This window comes from Pongo pygmaeus, chromosome Y (assembly GCF_028885625.2).
Source record: "Pongo pygmaeus isolate AG05252 chromosome Y, NHGRI_mPonPyg2-v2.0_pri, whole genome shotgun sequence".
Classification (NCBI taxonomy): domain Eukaryota; kingdom Metazoa; phylum Chordata; class Mammalia; order Primates; family Hominidae; genus Pongo; species Pongo pygmaeus.
Window position 1 is genome coordinate 26,321,086 of NC_072397.2, and position 16,839 is coordinate 26,337,924.

At 37.6% G+C, this 16,839-nt stretch overlaps 1 protein-coding gene across 1 annotated transcript in view; it reads left to right on the forward strand.

Annotated features, from left to right (window-relative positions):
* Nucleotides 1-16,839, forward strand: part of LOC129025963 (deleted in azoospermia protein 4-like) — a 53,073-nt gene that overhangs the window by 14,281 nt on the left and 21,953 nt on the right. Inside the window, exons 9-16 of the mRNA XM_054473500.2 lie at nt 9,927-10,073; nt 10,349-10,440; nt 11,001-11,052; nt 11,483-11,546; nt 11,636-11,775; nt 13,270-13,356; nt 14,089-14,139; nt 15,695-15,751. Of these exons, the coding sequence (XP_054329475.1) occupies nt 9,927-10,073; nt 10,349-10,440; nt 11,001-11,052; nt 11,483-11,546; nt 11,636-11,775; nt 13,270-13,356; nt 14,089-14,139; nt 15,695-15,751 (690 nt within the window). The remainder of the gene's footprint in view (nt 1-9,926; nt 10,074-10,348; nt 10,441-11,000; nt 11,053-11,482; nt 11,547-11,635; nt 11,776-13,269; nt 13,357-14,088; nt 14,140-15,694; nt 15,752-16,839) is intronic.

A 16,839-nucleotide genomic window follows, 5' to 3' on the forward strand; every position in this document is an offset into this window, starting at 1 on the left:
CCCGAGAATCTGCTCTTGGATTTACTTAAGGTTTTCATTCCGATTTTCACGTCATATTTTCTTAATTTTATCACTCTCTTTATTTGCTCCTCTTCCTATTGCTGTGAATGTAACTTTGCTGACTACAGATGATAGGCTTTTTCCTGATCAGTTTATGTAAATATTTATTCCTATAGAAAAATAATATATATAATATAAATTTATTCCTATAGAGATTGCACGTAGCATTCTTTTGTAACCACTGGCCACGACTCATTTTTCAGGTCTCGTATATATTTTTGCTTTTTCTTGCATAGTTTTGCAAGGATTGCGTATTGCTTGAATTTCATCCTTCCCACGCAGCACTCCCCAAGAATCTGCTGCTGCATTAACTTCTGATTTTCCCGTCATATTTTCTTAATTTTAGCATTGTCTTTATTTGCTCCTCTTCCTGTTGCTGTGAATGTAACTTTGATGACTACAAATTCTAGCCTTTTTCCTGGCCAGTTTATGTAAATATCAATTTGCTTACATGTTCACTTAGTAATTGCATTAGATAATACTGGCAAAGGAGCTGACATCGCTGGAGTTTAATGATAATTTTCTCCAGCTTTTAGCTGTCTTTGTCACTTGATTGTCTGCATATAACAAGGAATACGCTTGCTAGAAATCGCAGTGAGAGTTGTGTATATGATGGTTTTGAAGCTCACCCGTTTACTATTCCAACATTTCTCACTTCAAAATTCACCAACTCACTGAAGGTATGATTAAGAAAATTACTTCTTTAATGCAGTTGGTTTGCGGGATGCTATTGACAGTTACGATGGTACTTTCTTTAAAATCAAACTTTAGCTTATCCTAAGCATTCCTTTATATTTTTGGCCATAGTTTAGAAATAACCAAAGGCTATCTATTGATTGTGGATTTATATATATACATATATATATACATATAAAATATTTATATATAAATAAATATATATAAAAATAGATGTAGAAAATATTTATATATATAACATTTATATAAAATATATATAACATTTATATAATATTTATATATATAACATTTATATGATATATATAATTATAGATATATTTATATATATAATATTTATATATACATAATATTTGTATAGATATATAATATTTATATAGATATATATACCTTACATAATTATGTATAAATACACACAGAGTCGGAATTGAACAGTCCCTGCTAGTCAAGCCATGGTAAAAATGAGGTACATTGCAAAAAATGAAGTACGTGGCTTACTTTGTTAGCTTTGAGCGCCACCTGCTCGCTGAGGACTAGGACGTGATGGTGACTTGCTTAATTTAAAATGTTACCACGCTGTTAAAGAGATTCAGTGAATTTTATATGTACGATTCCAGTTAAGCAGGCAGCCAGTTTGTAAGATCCAAGCTAAAGTCAAACTTCTTATAAAATCAAATGCCTTTTTTCCTCTTTACCAAACTAAGTATCCATTTTACTATTTGTGTATAGAGTATGAGAATCAGAAGAGACACCCGAGGCCTTTTCCGGCCATTTCGTTTTCAAGCAAGGAAACTGAAACTGAGGTCATGAAAAGATTCACTTTCGTGAGCAATGGAAATGAGGTTCTTCCCAAACAAGAATTTTCCTCTTCAATTCTTGTGTCACTGTCACAAGGTTTCTTAACCAGACCCTTTGCAAATTTGGCACCAAATAATTCCTTATTGTAGGAGGCTGTCTTTGCATTGTAGGATGTGCAGTAGTATGCCTGGCCTTCAGCCCATCAGATTCCAGGAATACATCTCAGTTGTGACAGCCAATCTCTAAACGTCGCTGAATGCCCCTGGGGCTCAAAAATCTTGCCCAGTTGAGAATCAGTGCATTTCCATAACCTGTCATGATCTGACGCAGGTTTCTGCCAGATGTTACATTTCTAAATTAAAATACATCCAAACACTGTGGTGCAGAGACAATACCGTAATATAGCTTGCTTATCAAAGAAAAACATATCCAAAGTTCATCCACAAATCAAGGGGGAGTTGAAAAGGAGAGAAAGAAACTACAAGAATTTCAGAATTTCTTTTGTTTTGTTTTGTTTTATTCTGTTTGGGATTTCTGAATGAAGTGAGAAGGAATCGGTAAATTGTCTATAGGGAAGGGCAATCTAAGCAGGTTCCCAGTAGTTCAAGATAATGCAGCTTAATGTCATTTGGAAAAAACAATAATGGAAGACATTTTTAGAAAGGAAAAACTTTAAAAATAGTGTTGTAAATTTTTCTTCCACATCATTGTCATGAAATAACGCTGTTAAAGGAAAGAATTAGGAATGAGTTGCAAACCCAAAATAGCAGGTACAAGCACAAAAGAATAGAGAAATGCAGTAACCTCGGCTTTAGTTGATGTGACAATTTAGATATCGTGTGTAGTAAAGCTGCGTAGAATCAGTAACTTCTAGCATCTAATTAGACTCAGTAACTTCTAGCATCTAATTAGCAAAGCAGGAACCCACTTTTCTTATTAACTTCGATAACATTATTGTGTTGTTCAAAAAGATACACAGTTTCTTTCGTCTTTTGTTTTCTTTCAGACAGGTGTATGTGTAATAGTTTTGTCTTTTGCAGCTTTTTGTACTTACCTTTTAAAGTCAACAGCACTTCATCAATGATTTTTAAGTTAATGATGTGTCATAGTTTCCTGATGTTGTTTCAATTAGTTCTTAATTAAAATTTTTTTCAAAATAAGTCAGCTAAATAGTGAAGCCAAAAAAGAAACTTGAAAACAAATCGGCTGAAAATAAATTCAAATAACAGGACACTAACTTACATTGGCATTACCACTTTTACCACTTTATACATACAAAATGAATTCACAGAGGTTATCTCATTTCATTCTCAAAGCAGTTTGCCCACAGATACATAGCTGGTAAGTAAGTAGGTGGCTTATAACCACTTACCTGTAAGGGACATAAACCTAGATCTCCTGACTAAATTAATTTTTGTTTCACTGTGCTATATTGTTTGTCCAACATATATATTAGTTATGAATACTACTTCAGAAAATTTTACATTAACCTTAGAGTCAACAGTGGAAAGAATAAAGACAGTTCTGATCAGAATCTAGAAAATGAATGAGTTATATGTATGTGTTTTTTTGATCTGAAAATAAAGATGGTATGATTTATATCTATCAGCCCACTTTGAAAACTAGAATTATCAGTCGGACTGATTCCGTGTTACTCAGGAAGAAAAGTGTTATTTCAAAAGATGCTTTGAACACCCTAGCGTTAGCGAAGAGGATTATAAGAAATTGATTTAACACATTGAGGCTTATTTTCTTTTTGGTGCGGCCTTTTTTTTTTTTTTTTAAGGTTTATCTTCAGTATACTCAGTAAAGTGAAAAGTTGTTTATGAATGTAGAACAGGATGTTTTTTTAAAAAATTTATTTATTCATTTATTTATTATTATTATACTTTAGGTTTTAGGGTACATGTGCGCAATGTGCAGGTTAGTTACATATGTATACTTGTGCCATGCTGGTGCGCTGCACCCACTAACTCGTCATCTAGCATTAGGTATATCTCCCAATGCTATGCCTCCCCACTCCCCCCACCCCACAACAGTCCCCAGAGTCTGATGTTCCCCTTCCTGTTTCCATGTGTTCTCATTGTTCAATTCCCACCTATGAGTGAGAATATGCGGATTTTGGTTTTTTGTTCTTGGCGATAGTTTACTGAGAATGATGATTTCCAATTTCATCCATGTCCCTACAAAGGACATGAACTCATCATTTTTTATGGCTGCATAGTATTCCATGGTGTATATGTGCCACATTTTCTTAATCCAGTCTATCCTTGTTGGACATTTGGGTTGGTTCCAAGTCTTTACTATTGTGAATAATGCCACTATAAGCAGACACGTGCTTGTGTCTTTATAGCAGCATGATTTATAGTCCTTTGGGTGTATACCCAGTAATGGGATGGCTGGGTCAAATGGAATTTCTAGTTCTAGATCCCTGAGGAATCGCCACACTGACTTCCACAAGGGTTGAACTAGTTTACAGTCCCACCAACAGTGGAAAAGTTTTCCTATTTCTCCACATCCTCTCCAGCTCCTGTTGTTTCCTGACTTCTTAATGATTGCCATTCTAACTGGTGTGAGATGGTATCTCATTGTGGTTTTGATTTGCATTTCTCTGATGGCCAGTGATGGTGAGCATTGTTTCATGTGTTTTTTGGCTGCATAAATGTCTTCTTTTGAGAAGTGTCTGTTCATGTCCTTCGCCCGCTTTTTGATGGGGTTGTTTGTTTTTTTCTTGTAAATTTGTTTGGGTTCATTGTAGATTCTGGATATTAGCCCTTTGTCAGATGAGTAGGTTGCGAAAATTTTCTCCCATTTTGTAGGTTGTCTGTTCACTCTGATGGTAGTTTCTCTTGCTGTGCAGAAGCTCTTTAGTTTAATTAGATCCCGTTTGTCAATTTTGGCTTTTGTTGCCATTGCTTTTGGTGTTTTAGACATGAAGTCCTTGCCCATGCCTATGTCCTGAATGGTAATGCCTAGGTTTTCTTCTAGGGTTTTGATGGTTTTAGGTCTAATGTTTAAGTCTTTAATCCATCTTGAATTGATTTTTGTGTAAGGTGTAAGGAAGGGATCCAGTTTCAGCTTTCTACATATGGCTAGCCAGTTTTCCCAGCACCATTTATTAAATAGGGAATCCTTTCCCCATTGCTTGTTTTTCTCAGGTTTGTCAAAGATCAGATAGTTGTAGATATGCGGCGTTATTTCTGAGGGCTCTGTTCTATTCCATTGATCTATATCTCTGTTTTGGTACCAGTACCATGCTGTTTTGGTTACTGTAGCCTTGTAGTATAGTTTGAAGTCAGGTAGTGTGATGCCTCCAGCTTTGTTCTTTTGACTTGGTGATGCGGGCTCTTTTCTGGTTCCATATGAACTTTAAAGTAGTTTTTTCCAGTTCTGTGAGGAAAGTCATTGGTAGCTTGATGGGGATGACGTTGAATCTGTAAATTACCTTGGGCAGTATGGCCATTTTCATGATATTGATTCTTCCTACCCATGAGCATGGAATGTTCTTCCATTTGTTTGTATCCTCTTTTATTTCCTTGAGCAGTGGTTTGTAGTTCTCCTTGAAGAGGTCCTTCACGTCCCTTGTAAGTTGGATTCCTAGGTATTTTATTCTCTTTGAAGCAATTGTGAATGGGAGTTCCCTCATGATTTGGTTCTCTGTTTGTTTGTCTGTTGGTGTATAAGAATGCTTGTGATTTTTGTACATTGATTTTGTATCCTGAGACTTTGCTGAAGTTGCTTATCAGCTTAAGGAGATTTTGGGCTGAGACAGTGGGGTTTTCTAGATATACAATCATGTCGTCTCCAAACAGGGACAATTTGACTTCCTCTTTTCCTAATTGAATATCCTTTATTTCCTTCTCCTGCCTAATTGCCCTGGCCAGAACTTCCAACACTATGTTGAATAGGAGTGGTGAGAGAGGGCATCCCTGTCTTGTGCCAGTTTTCAAAGGGAATGCTTCCAGTTTTTGCCCATTCAGTATGATATTGGCTGTGGGTTTGTCATAAATAGCTCTTATTATTTTGAGATACGTCCCATCAATACCTAATTTATTGAGAGTTTTTAGCATGAAGGGTTGTTGAATTTTGTCAAAGGCCTTTTCTGCATCTATTGAGATAATCATGTGGTTTTTGTCTTTGGTTCTGTTTATATGCTGGATTACATTTATTGATTTGCGTATATTGAACCAGCCTTGCATCCCAGGGGTGAAGCCCACTTGATCATGGTGGATAAGCTTTTTGATGTGCTGCTGGATTCAGTTTGCCAGTATTTTATTGAGGATTTTTGCATCAATGTTCATCAAGGATATTGTTCTAAAATTCTCTTTTTTGGTTGTGTCTCTGCCCGGCTTTGGTATCAGGATGATGCTGGCCTCATGAAATGAGTTAGGGAGGATTCCCTCTTTTTCTATTGGTTGGAATAGTTTCAGAAGGAATGGTACCAGTTCCTCCTTGTACCTCCGGTAGAATTTGGCTGTGAATCCATCTGGTCCTGGACTCTTTTTGGTTGGTAAGGTATTGATTATTGGCACAATTTCAGATCCTGTTATTGGTCTATTCAGAGATTCAACTTCTTCCTGGTTTAGTCTTGGGACAGTGTATGTGTCGAGGAATTTATCCATTTCTTCTAGATTTTCTAGTTTATTTGTGTAGAGCTGTTTGTAGTATTCTCTGATGGTAGTTTGTATTTCTGTGGGATCGGTGGTGATACCCCCTTTATCATTTTTTATTGCATCTATTTGATTCTTCTCTGTCGATTTTGTTGATCCTTTCAAATTTCTTTTGAAATTTCTAGGAATTTAAATACAAATTCCTTTTGTATTTCTGTGGGATCGGTGGTGATATCCCCTTTATCATTTTTTTATTGCATCTATCTGATTCTTCTCTGTCAATTTTGTTGATCCTTTCAAAAAACCAGCTCCTGGATTCATTAATTTTTTGAAGGGTTTTTTTGTGTCTCTATTTCCTTCAGTTCTGCTCTGATTTTAGTTATTTCTTGCCTTCTGCTAGCTTTTGAATGTGTTTGCTCTTGCTTTTCTAGTTCTTTTAATTGTGATGTTAGGGTGTCAATTTTGGATCTTTCCTGCTTTCTTTTGGGGGCATTTAGTGCTATAAATTTGCCTCTACACACTGCTTTGAATGCATCCCAGAGATTCTGGTATGTTGTGTCTTGGTTCTCGTTGGTTTCAAAGAACATCTTTATTTCTGCCTTCATTTTGTTATGTACCCAGTAGTCATTCAGGAGCAGGTTGTTCAGTTTCCATGTAGTTGAGCGGTTTTGAGTGAGATTCTTAATCCTGAGTTCTAGCTTGATTGCACTGTGATCTGAGAGATAGTTTGTTATAATTTCTGTTCTTTTACATTTACTGAGGAGAGCTTTACTTCCAAGTATGTGGTCAATTTTGGAATAGGTGTGGTGTGGTGCTGAAAAAAAGGTATATTCTGTTGATTTGGGGTGGAGAGTTCTGTAGATGTCTATTAGGTCCGCTTGGTGCAGAGCTGAGTTCAATTCCTGGGTATCCTTGTTGACTTTCTGTCTCGTTGATCTGTCTAATGTTGCCAGTGGGGTGTTAAAGTCTCCCATTATTAATGTGTGGGAGTCTAAGTCTCTTTGTAGGTCACTCAGGACTTGCTTTATGAATCTGGGTGCTCCTGTATTGGGTGCATATATATTTAGGATAGTTAGCTCTTCTTGTTGAATTGATCCCTTTACCATTAGGTAATAGCCTTCGTTGTCTCTTTTGATCTTTGTCGGTTTAAAGTCTGTTTTATCAGAGACTAGGATTGCAACCCCTGCCTTTTTTTGTTTTCCATTTGCTTGGTAGATCTTCCTCCATCCTTTTATTTTGAGCCTATGTGTGTCTCTGCACGTGAGATGGGTTTCCTGAATACAGCACACTGATGGGTCTTGACCCTTTATCCAATTTGCCAGTCTTGTGTCTTTTAATTGGAGCATTTCGTCCATTTACATTTAAAGTTAATATTGTTATGTGTGAATTTGATCCTGTCATTATGATGTTAGCTGGTTATTTTGCTCGTTAGTTGATGCAGTCTCTTCTTAGTCTCGATGGTCTTTACATTTTGGCATGATTTTGCAGCGGCTGGTACCGGTTGTTCCTTTCCACGTTTCGCACTTCCTTCAGGAGCTCTTTTAGGGCAGGCCTGGTGGTGACAAAATCTCTCCGCAGTTGCTTGTCTGTAAAGTATTTTATTTCTCCTTCACTTAGGAAGCTTAGTTTGGCTGGATATGAAATTCGGGGCTGAAAATTCTTTTCTTTAAGAATGTTGAATATTGGCCCCCACTCTCTTCTGGCTTGTAGAGTTTCTGCCGAGAGATCCGCTGTTAGTCTCATGGGCCTCCCTTTGAGAGTAACCCGACCTTTCTCTCTGGCTGCCCTTAACATTTTTTCCTTCATTTCAACTTTGGTGAATCTGACAATTATGTGTCTTGGAGTTAGTTGCTCTTCTCGAGGAGTATCTTTGTGGCGTTCTCTGTATTTCCTGAATCTGAATGTTGGCCTGCCTTGCTAGACTGGGGAAGTTCTCCTGGATAATATCCTGCAGAGTGTTTTCCAACTTGGTTCCATTCTCCCCGTCACTTTCAGGTACACCAATCAGACGTAGATTTGGTCTTTTCACATAGTCCCATATTTCTTGGAGGCTTTGCTCGTTTCTGTTTATTCTTTTTTCTCTAAACTTCCCTTCTCGCTTCATTTCATTCATTTCATCTTCCATCGCTGATACCCTTTCTTCCATTTGATCGCATCGGCTCCTGAGGCTTCTGCATTCTTCACGTAGTTCTCGAGCCTTGGTTTTCAGCTCCATCAGCTCCTTTAAGCACTTCTCTGTATTGGTTATTCTAGTTATACATTCTTCTAAATTTTTTTCAAAGGCTTCAACTTCTTTGCCTTTGGTTTGAATATCCTCCCGTAGCTCAGAGTAATTTGATCGTCTGAAGCCGCCTTCTCTCAGCTCGTCAAAGTCATTCTCCGTCCAGCTTTGTTGCGTTGCTGGTGAGCAACTGCGTTCCTTTGGAGGAGGAGGAGAGGCCCTCTGCTTTTTAGAGTTTCCAGTTTTTCTGCTCAATTTTTTCCCCATCTTTATGGTTTTGTCTACTTTTGGTCTTTGATGATGGTGATGTACAGATGGGTTTTTGGTGTGGATGTCCTTTCTGTTTGTTAGTTTTCCTTCTAACAGACAGGACCCTCAGCTGCAGGTCTGTTGGAGTACCTGGCCGTGTGAGGTGTCAGTCTGCCCCTGCTGGGGGGTGCCTCCCAGTTAGGCTGACCGGGGGTCAGGGGTCAGGGACCCACTTGAGGAGGCAGTCTGCCCGTTCTCAGATCTCCAGCTGCATGCTGGGAGAACCACTGCTCTCTTCAAAGCTGTCAGACAGGGACATTTAGGTCTGCAGAAGTTACTGCTGTCTTTTTGTTTGTCTGTGCCCTGCCTCCAGAGGTGGAGCCTACAGAGGCAGGCAGGCCTCCTTGAGCTGTGGTGGGCTCCACCCAGTTCGAGCTTCCCAGCTGCTGTGTTTACCTAAGCAAGCCTGGGCAATGGTGGGCGCCCCTCCCCCAGCCTCGCTGCCGCCTTGCAGTTTGATCTCAGACTGCTGTGCTAGCAATCAGCGAGACTCCGTGGGCGTAGGACCCTCTGAGCCAGGTGCGGGATATAATCTCCTGGTGCGCCGTTTTTTAAGCCTGCCGGAAAAGCGCAGTATTCGGGTGGGAGTGACCCAATTTTCCAGGTGCCGTCTGTCACCCCTTTCTTTGACTACGAAAGGGAACTCCATGACCCGTTGCGCTTCCCGAGTGAGGCAGTGCCTCGCCCTTCTTCAGCTCGCGCACAGCGCGCGCACCCACTGACCTGCGCCCACTGTCTGGCACTCCCTAGTGAGATGAACCCAGTACCTCAGGTGGAAATGCAGAAATCACCCGTCTTCTGCATCGCTCACGCTGGGAGCTGTAGACCGGAGCTGTTCCTATTCGGCCATCTTGGCTCCTCCCCTAAATTTTCAACTCAGGATAATTTTAATAACTTTAATTTTTACCAGTCTAAACTTTCTAGTTTTGGGTGTCTTTTTTAACTACTTCACAGAGTATTTTCACAAATACTAAATGAGTATTCTTCCACAGCATTATACAAGACTCGGTGATGAGCGGCAGTAGGTTTAAGAAAGTACTATATCCTTTGGTTAAAATTCCATGCTGATGTCCTCTGATTAGTTTAAATCCTGAGCCTGAACTGAGCTGCACTGGTGACTAATTTACAATGAAAGTAATTTATATAAAATATACGTAAAATACAAAATGATATTTCACATTGTGTATGGGTTTTGCCTGCATACGTAATTATGATGTCTACTTTCCAAATTACAGTCTGCTGCAAATCCTGAGACTCCCAACTCAACCATCTGCAGAGAGGCCAGCACCCAGTCTTCATCAGCTGCCGCTAGCCAAGGCTGGGTCTTACCAGAAGGCAAAATCATGCCAAACAGTGTTTTTGTTGGTGGAATTGATGATAGGGTATTGTATTCATACCTCATTTTTACCTTAAAATACATTATGAACAATGGGATTTGGGCCCTCTTACAAACTTAATGTGTTTTTGTACTTCATGGAGGTTTAGAATTGCTTTTAGGTTTGACCCATAGGTACTAAAAATATCTTTGACAAAGAGCTACTGGTCATTTTGGGGATAAATGGGGAAGAAATTTTCCCCCTCATGGTAGTAAAATTGTACTAAAGTTGAAATTTTTGAATGCTGAATTTTTACTCTGACGTTCAATTCTGTTCCATAGCCGGATGAAACTGAGATCAGAAGCTGCTTTGGTAGATACGGTTCAGTGAAAGAAGTGAAGATGATCACGAATCGAAGTGGTGTGTCCAAAGGGTGAGTAATTTTATCAAAAATATCTGAACTCTAGTCCCCTGTTCTATAGGTATGAGACAAGACTTCAAAACTGATATTCTGACCCTTGTATAAATGAAATTGTTTGCGGTGTTAATTTCTTTCACGTAGGGGATAAAAGGTTATTACCAGTTCTTTTATTTAATCATTTTTCTAATGTTTGTTTTGAAATGTCTGCAATTTTTATTTCATACAGATGAGTTAATCAGTTTTCTCAAATAATTGTTTTCTTCATAGACTGCACCGCATCTTAAATTTTAACCACCTTGTCTTAGATAGTAAGTTAAATTCAGGTTCACAGATGTGAATTCTTTGTTAATCAATGAAGTTTTCACACTGCCCTAATCCTAGCACATTTTGACATAGTTCTGCTTAAGAAAAAGTAGTATTTGTAGAGGATCTGTCATGTGCATGTTAGCACATACTTATCATGGTATATTATTCATCTTTGGTCATGATCACGTCTGTATATAGAATAGTAGAAGTTCTGAACCATGTACTGTATGATGGTGATTTTATGCTTCATTTGTCTGCCTTTATAGCTATGGATTTGTTTCATTTGTTGATGATGTGGATGTCCAGAAGATAGTAGAGGTAAGTAATAGAAAAATCTCTTTCTTATCTTACTGCTACGACGTTTAGTGTTAGAGATATACTCAGACTTGTGTAAAATTTGGAGGAAGTTAGACTTCCTGTTCAAAATCCAAACTCAGAGTCACCTCCCATAACTTGATAGATCCTGTTTATTTCTGAGTGGACACCTAGGTTCACGAACTACAGACAGGAAAGGTTGGAGACAGGGTGATAAAAAGTTTTTGATCAACTTTCACTTGATGCCTGTTGACACTGATTAGAGTGGCAAGGGTAAGTAAGGTAGCTTCATGATGACAAATTTTAATTTGGTGCGTAGTTGTCACTGATCGTCTATGATGATAGGCACTTTAGAAGACTTTAGGTGTTTACCCAAGTCTTGGAAGCTAAGACTTGAAAATGGATTCTAGTTTTGTTACTGTTCTCTTTTCAGTCACAGATACATCTCCAGGGTAAAAAGCTGAAGCTGGGCCCTGCAATCAGGAAACAAAAGTTCTGTGAGTAGGAAAAGAAATTGTTCTTTTTTGACCCGGGTAGCTTTTTAAATAACTAAAAGTAGGCTTTTTTCTTCTTGCTTTTCAAAAAGGTGCTCATCATGTGCAGCCGCGTCCTTTGGTAGTTAGTCGTCCTCCTCCACCACAGTTTCAGAACGTCTGGAGGAATCCAAACACTGAAACTTGCCTGCAGCCCCTAATCACGCTGAATCCTGTAACTCAGTACGTTCAGGTAAGAACTGCTTATGTTCCTGTTCTCTTGTTTATTGTAGTCATCCTTGCGTCTGTGGAATTGTATCTACACTTACCATAGTAAGTGGCAATGGAATCCCTGTTTGAACAGTGTGAGTAATGGGAAATTTGTTACTTTTGTTAGAAATTTCTTACTCTTAGTGTTGGTTATTTGAGCTAAAAATCTTCTATATACTTTGTGAGACTTTCTCTCAGAAATGATCTCTGTAGACATATGAACAAATCTCTTCCTATCTCTTCCTTTTTCACCCCATATAACTAGTTCCTAAAGTATTTGGAAGCCGCTCTCCTTATGTGTCTGCCTAGCTTATTGTTCTCTAAGGTTAGCAGTTAACCTAGCTATTCTTTGCTTGCAATGATTTCCAGATGCCTCCTCGTATAAATTGCTGACTTCTGGATATATTCTGGTTCTTGGATGGGTAGATTTCTGTAGCTCTTCTTTACTTGCAATGCTTTCCAGATGCCTCCTCATATAAATTGCTGACTTCTGGATATATTCTGGTTCTGAGATGGGTAGATTTCTGATCTCTTTTACTCTGTCTATAAATCCCGTGAGTTTCTGGCATGTCATTTCTCTGATGCTGGTTGCTTTGATATTTAAAGTAGGATTTGACATCCTCTGTCACTTACTGGTGATAAATAACGTTTATTTCGTTGTTCGTTCCTTTCATTTCTGTGTGTGTTTAAAAGACCTTTTGTTTGATGGAATATAAAGTAACAAAATAGTAGTGAAATAGTTCTTCAGTGTCTCTCATTTGTTGACATTTTCCATGTCCTTGAAACGTGTAGGGTACACCTCCTCTTCTTTTTCCTTCTCTGAGCAATGGCTAGAATAAAAGCCCTGCTTGTTTCTGGCATTTACGGTGAGCCATTACTGAATATGGGTGTATTCATGAATGCTGCTACCTGTATGTTTTTAATTAGTAAGTATTCATTGAAACGTCGAAGACATTATACTGTCTCTTTTCCATTTGTGGCTTATATACTGCCCTTAATTTGTGGAAATGAAGTACCGAGAAAGCCGTAACATCTGTCGAAGAACTACAGTATTACCCTATAATATTGTCAAATACAAAACAGTCTGGAAGTATTTTGCCAAAGAAATAGCAAATATATTAATTTAACTTACGTTGAAATCTGTCTTAATAGAGCCTTATCACCAGTGTCAGAAATTACTTCTGGGTGGGCATAGGTAGACAGTGTAAATAAGGTAAACTTTGGCTGGTGCAATAGGCACTTCTTTTGTCATTTGTCTCTTCCCCTTCCCCACCCAAAGGGTAGCACTTGACAGAGAATATTTGTTTCTTCCTAACGTCTGTCATTCATTTAGAAATCTGCATTGCTGTAGGTAGAGAAACAATTACTATTTCAATGTTCTTCCTATTTTTGTCACGTTGGGAATGATACTTCCTTCTAATTAAAATAACAGTGTTTTACCGTATTAATCCATTCTTTCTGTAAACTTTATTTTCAGGCTTATTCTACTTACCCAAATTCACCAGGTCAGGTCATCACTCGATATCAGTTGCCTTTATATAATAATCAGTTAATTGAACAGGGAGTAAAATGATTTACTTTCAGCTACCATTGAGGCCTTCTACTTGTTTATACAAATTGCCTGAATGGGTTGTCATTTTAAACTAGTGAAGTGTACCTGAAATTTTAGAAAACGCTTAGAATTAGCGTAATGAAGGCCTCTGTAGTATTTAGAAGTGATGAAATAATATTTTGACAGGAGGGTACTTGGCAATAACTTTTCTGTAGAACAATTTCTGAGATTTGGTGTTCCCATCTTTGTTTTAGCATGTATTTTGTTATGTTTGCCGTCAAAGAGCTGAAACATGCAGACTGTCTTTCATGAATTTAGAGATACAGAGTGAAGTAAAAGCTTTACCCAATTCTTAGAGCACAGAATTCCAATTGTGTTCTTATTTTAGCTTGCTGCTTCATGATAGTAGTTCTCTGGGTCTCTTTTCAATGATACAACTATATCTGTGACCGATAATCATATGTGTGGTACCAAATTCAAAGAATTAGTATCTTTGAGAGTTTCACAATGCGATTTGCAGAAAATTGGGAAAAAGGTGAGATTTTCTATGTAGAAGGAAGAACAAGAAGTTGAGGGATTAGAAACCTAAAGTACTTATTTTTTCTATTCTGTTTCTTTTGTTCTATTAACCAAGGAGCCAGCATGAGAAGTACTTCGATGTTGTCTGTCTCACGTGTTTTTGAAAATGTGTAGTAATATTTGAATAATTTTGGTTTCCTTTTTTTTTTTTTTCCCCCCCCCAAGATGCCACCACAGCGGCCTGTTGGGGAGCAAAGGAGTTATGCTGTACCTCAGGTAAAGTGAATGCGCCAAACGTACACTCCCTGTTCTTTCTTGATTTTTTTCTATTTCATACGTGCCTGTAGTTTTTTTAAATCGTTCTTTGTATTAATGTGGCACATTTTGTTACTTTCTTTTTAACCCAATTTTAAACTCCTATGGGAGCAACAGTGCCTTTTTCTCTCCCAGGTTTTTGCATGCTTAAGCAATGGCTGGTCCACATAATGATAAGAATTCAGTTACTTTTTGATTGACTATACAGTCCATGAAAGGTAATATTAATGTGGCCTTAGAATGAGCGTGTATCTGCCTGGAATCTGCCTCTGGCCTTACGCTCCGTAAAAAAAAAAAAAAAAAATGTGTTCAAGAGAAACAGAAATGTTTTGCTATTAATTACTCTTAAATAAGAATAGGAAGAAAAAAGAATACTACCTCTAAAACACCCGAACTGCTTTCCCGCCAAATAACTAGTTCCAAAAGTATTTGAAAGCAGCTGTCTTCATGTGTCTGCCTAGTTTATTCTTCTCTAAGGTTAGCAATTCATCCAGCTATTCTTTACTTGCAGTGTTTTCCAGATGCCTCCTCATATAGATTGCTGACTTCTGGGTATATTCTGGTTCTGGAATGGGGAGATTTCTGATGTGTTTTACTATATTTATAAATCCCGTGAGTGTCTGGCATGTAATTTCTCTGATCCTGGTTACCTTGATATTTAAAGTAGGATTTGACATACTCTGTCACTTACTGGTGATAACTAACGTTTATTTTCTTTTTAGTTTGTTTTATTCATGTCTTAGTTTAAAAGACATTTTCTTTGATGGAAAATAAAGTAAGAAAATAGTGGTGAAATAGTTCTTCAGTGTCTCTCGTTTGTTGACATTTTCCATGTACTTGAAACGGGTAGGGTATACCTCTGCTTCTTTTTCGTCCTGTGAACGATGGCTAGAAAAAAAGCCCTGTTTCTCACATTTACTGTGAGCCATTACGTAATCTGGGTGTATTCATGTGTGATGCTATGTATATGTTTTCAATCACTAAGTATTTATTGAATCGTAGAAGACATTATACTGTCTCTTTTCCAGTTGCGGATTATATACCGCCCTTAGTTTTTTGAAATGAAGTACAGAAAAAGCCGTAACATTTATAGGAGAACTTCATATTACCCTGTGGTCTTGTCAAATACAAAACCCTTTGGAAGTATTTTAAGAAAGAAAGAAAGCAAATGCATTAATTTAACTTACATTGAAGTCTGTCTTAATAGAGCCTTATCACCAGCGTAAAAAATAACTTCTGGGTGGGCATAAGTACACAGTATAAATAAGGTCAACTTGTCTGGTGAAATAGTCACTTCTTTTTTCATTAGTCTGTTCCTCCTCCCCAGCCAAAGGGCCTCACTTGACAGAATATTTCTTTCTCATAAAATCAGTCACTCATTTAGAATCTGCGGTGCTGTATATAGAAAAGTAATGTTTTAAAACTTTTTCATAGTTTTTTATATTGGGAATAGTATTTCTAATTAACAAAATGTTTTACCGTATTCATACATTCTTGCTGTAAACTTTATTTATAGGCATATCCTACTTATCCAAATTCAGCAGTTCACGTCATCACTGGATGTCATTTGCTTGTATATAATTGTCAGGTAATTTAAGAGGGAGTAAAATCATTTACTTTCAGATATTATTGAGCCCTTTGTTATACAAATTGCTTGAATAGTTTGCCATTTTAAAGTAGTGAAATGTACCTAAAATTTAAGACAACACTTAGAATTAGTCTAGAATGAAGGCCTCCGTATTATTTAGAAGTAATTGCATAATATTTTGACAGGAATGTACTTCGCAAAAACTTCACTGTAGAACAGTTTTTTGAGACTTGGTGTCCCCTTCTATATTGTAGCGTGGTTTTTTTTCATCTTTGCCGTCAAATAGCTGAAACATTCAGACTGACTTTTATCAATTTTTTAGAAAGACAGAGTGAAATAAAATTACTACCCACCTTTTAGAGCACAGAATTTGAATTATATTTGTATTTTAGCTGGCTGCTTCACAATAATAGTCCTCTGCGTCTCTTTTCATAGATATGACTGTGTATATGACCCATAATCATATCTGTGGTAATAAATTCCAAGAACTAATATCCTTGAGATTTCCACAATACCAACCCCAGAAAATTGGGAAAAAGTTGAGGTTTTACATAATAGAGTTAACAACAAGAACGTCAGAGATTAGAAACCTAAAGTAATTCTTTTTTCTGTTCCGTTTCTTTTATTATAATAACAAATTAAAGGAGCCAGCGTATGTACTTCAATATTGTGTTATCTCATGTATTTTTGAAAATGTGAAGGAATATTTGAATGATTTTTGTTTCCTGTCTCTACTAAAAACACAAAAAGATTAGCCAGGCGTGGTGGTGCACACTTGTAATCCCAACTACTCGGGAGGCTGAGGCAGCAGAATCACTTGATCCTGGGACGCAGGTTGCTGTGAGCTGAGATTGTGCCACTGCACTCCAGCCTAGGCAGCAAAGAGAGACTCAGTCTTAAAAAAAGCGATGCCATGAATATCTTTGTGTAAATATCTTGGCACGCTTCTGCTATTAATTTCTTGAGATGAATTGCTATCAGTGAAATAGCTAGGTGAAAGCACTTTGCCCCTTTTATAACGATTTTATAACTACTTCTCCTTTTTAGTATACTGGTGAGTATCCCCGCTTATC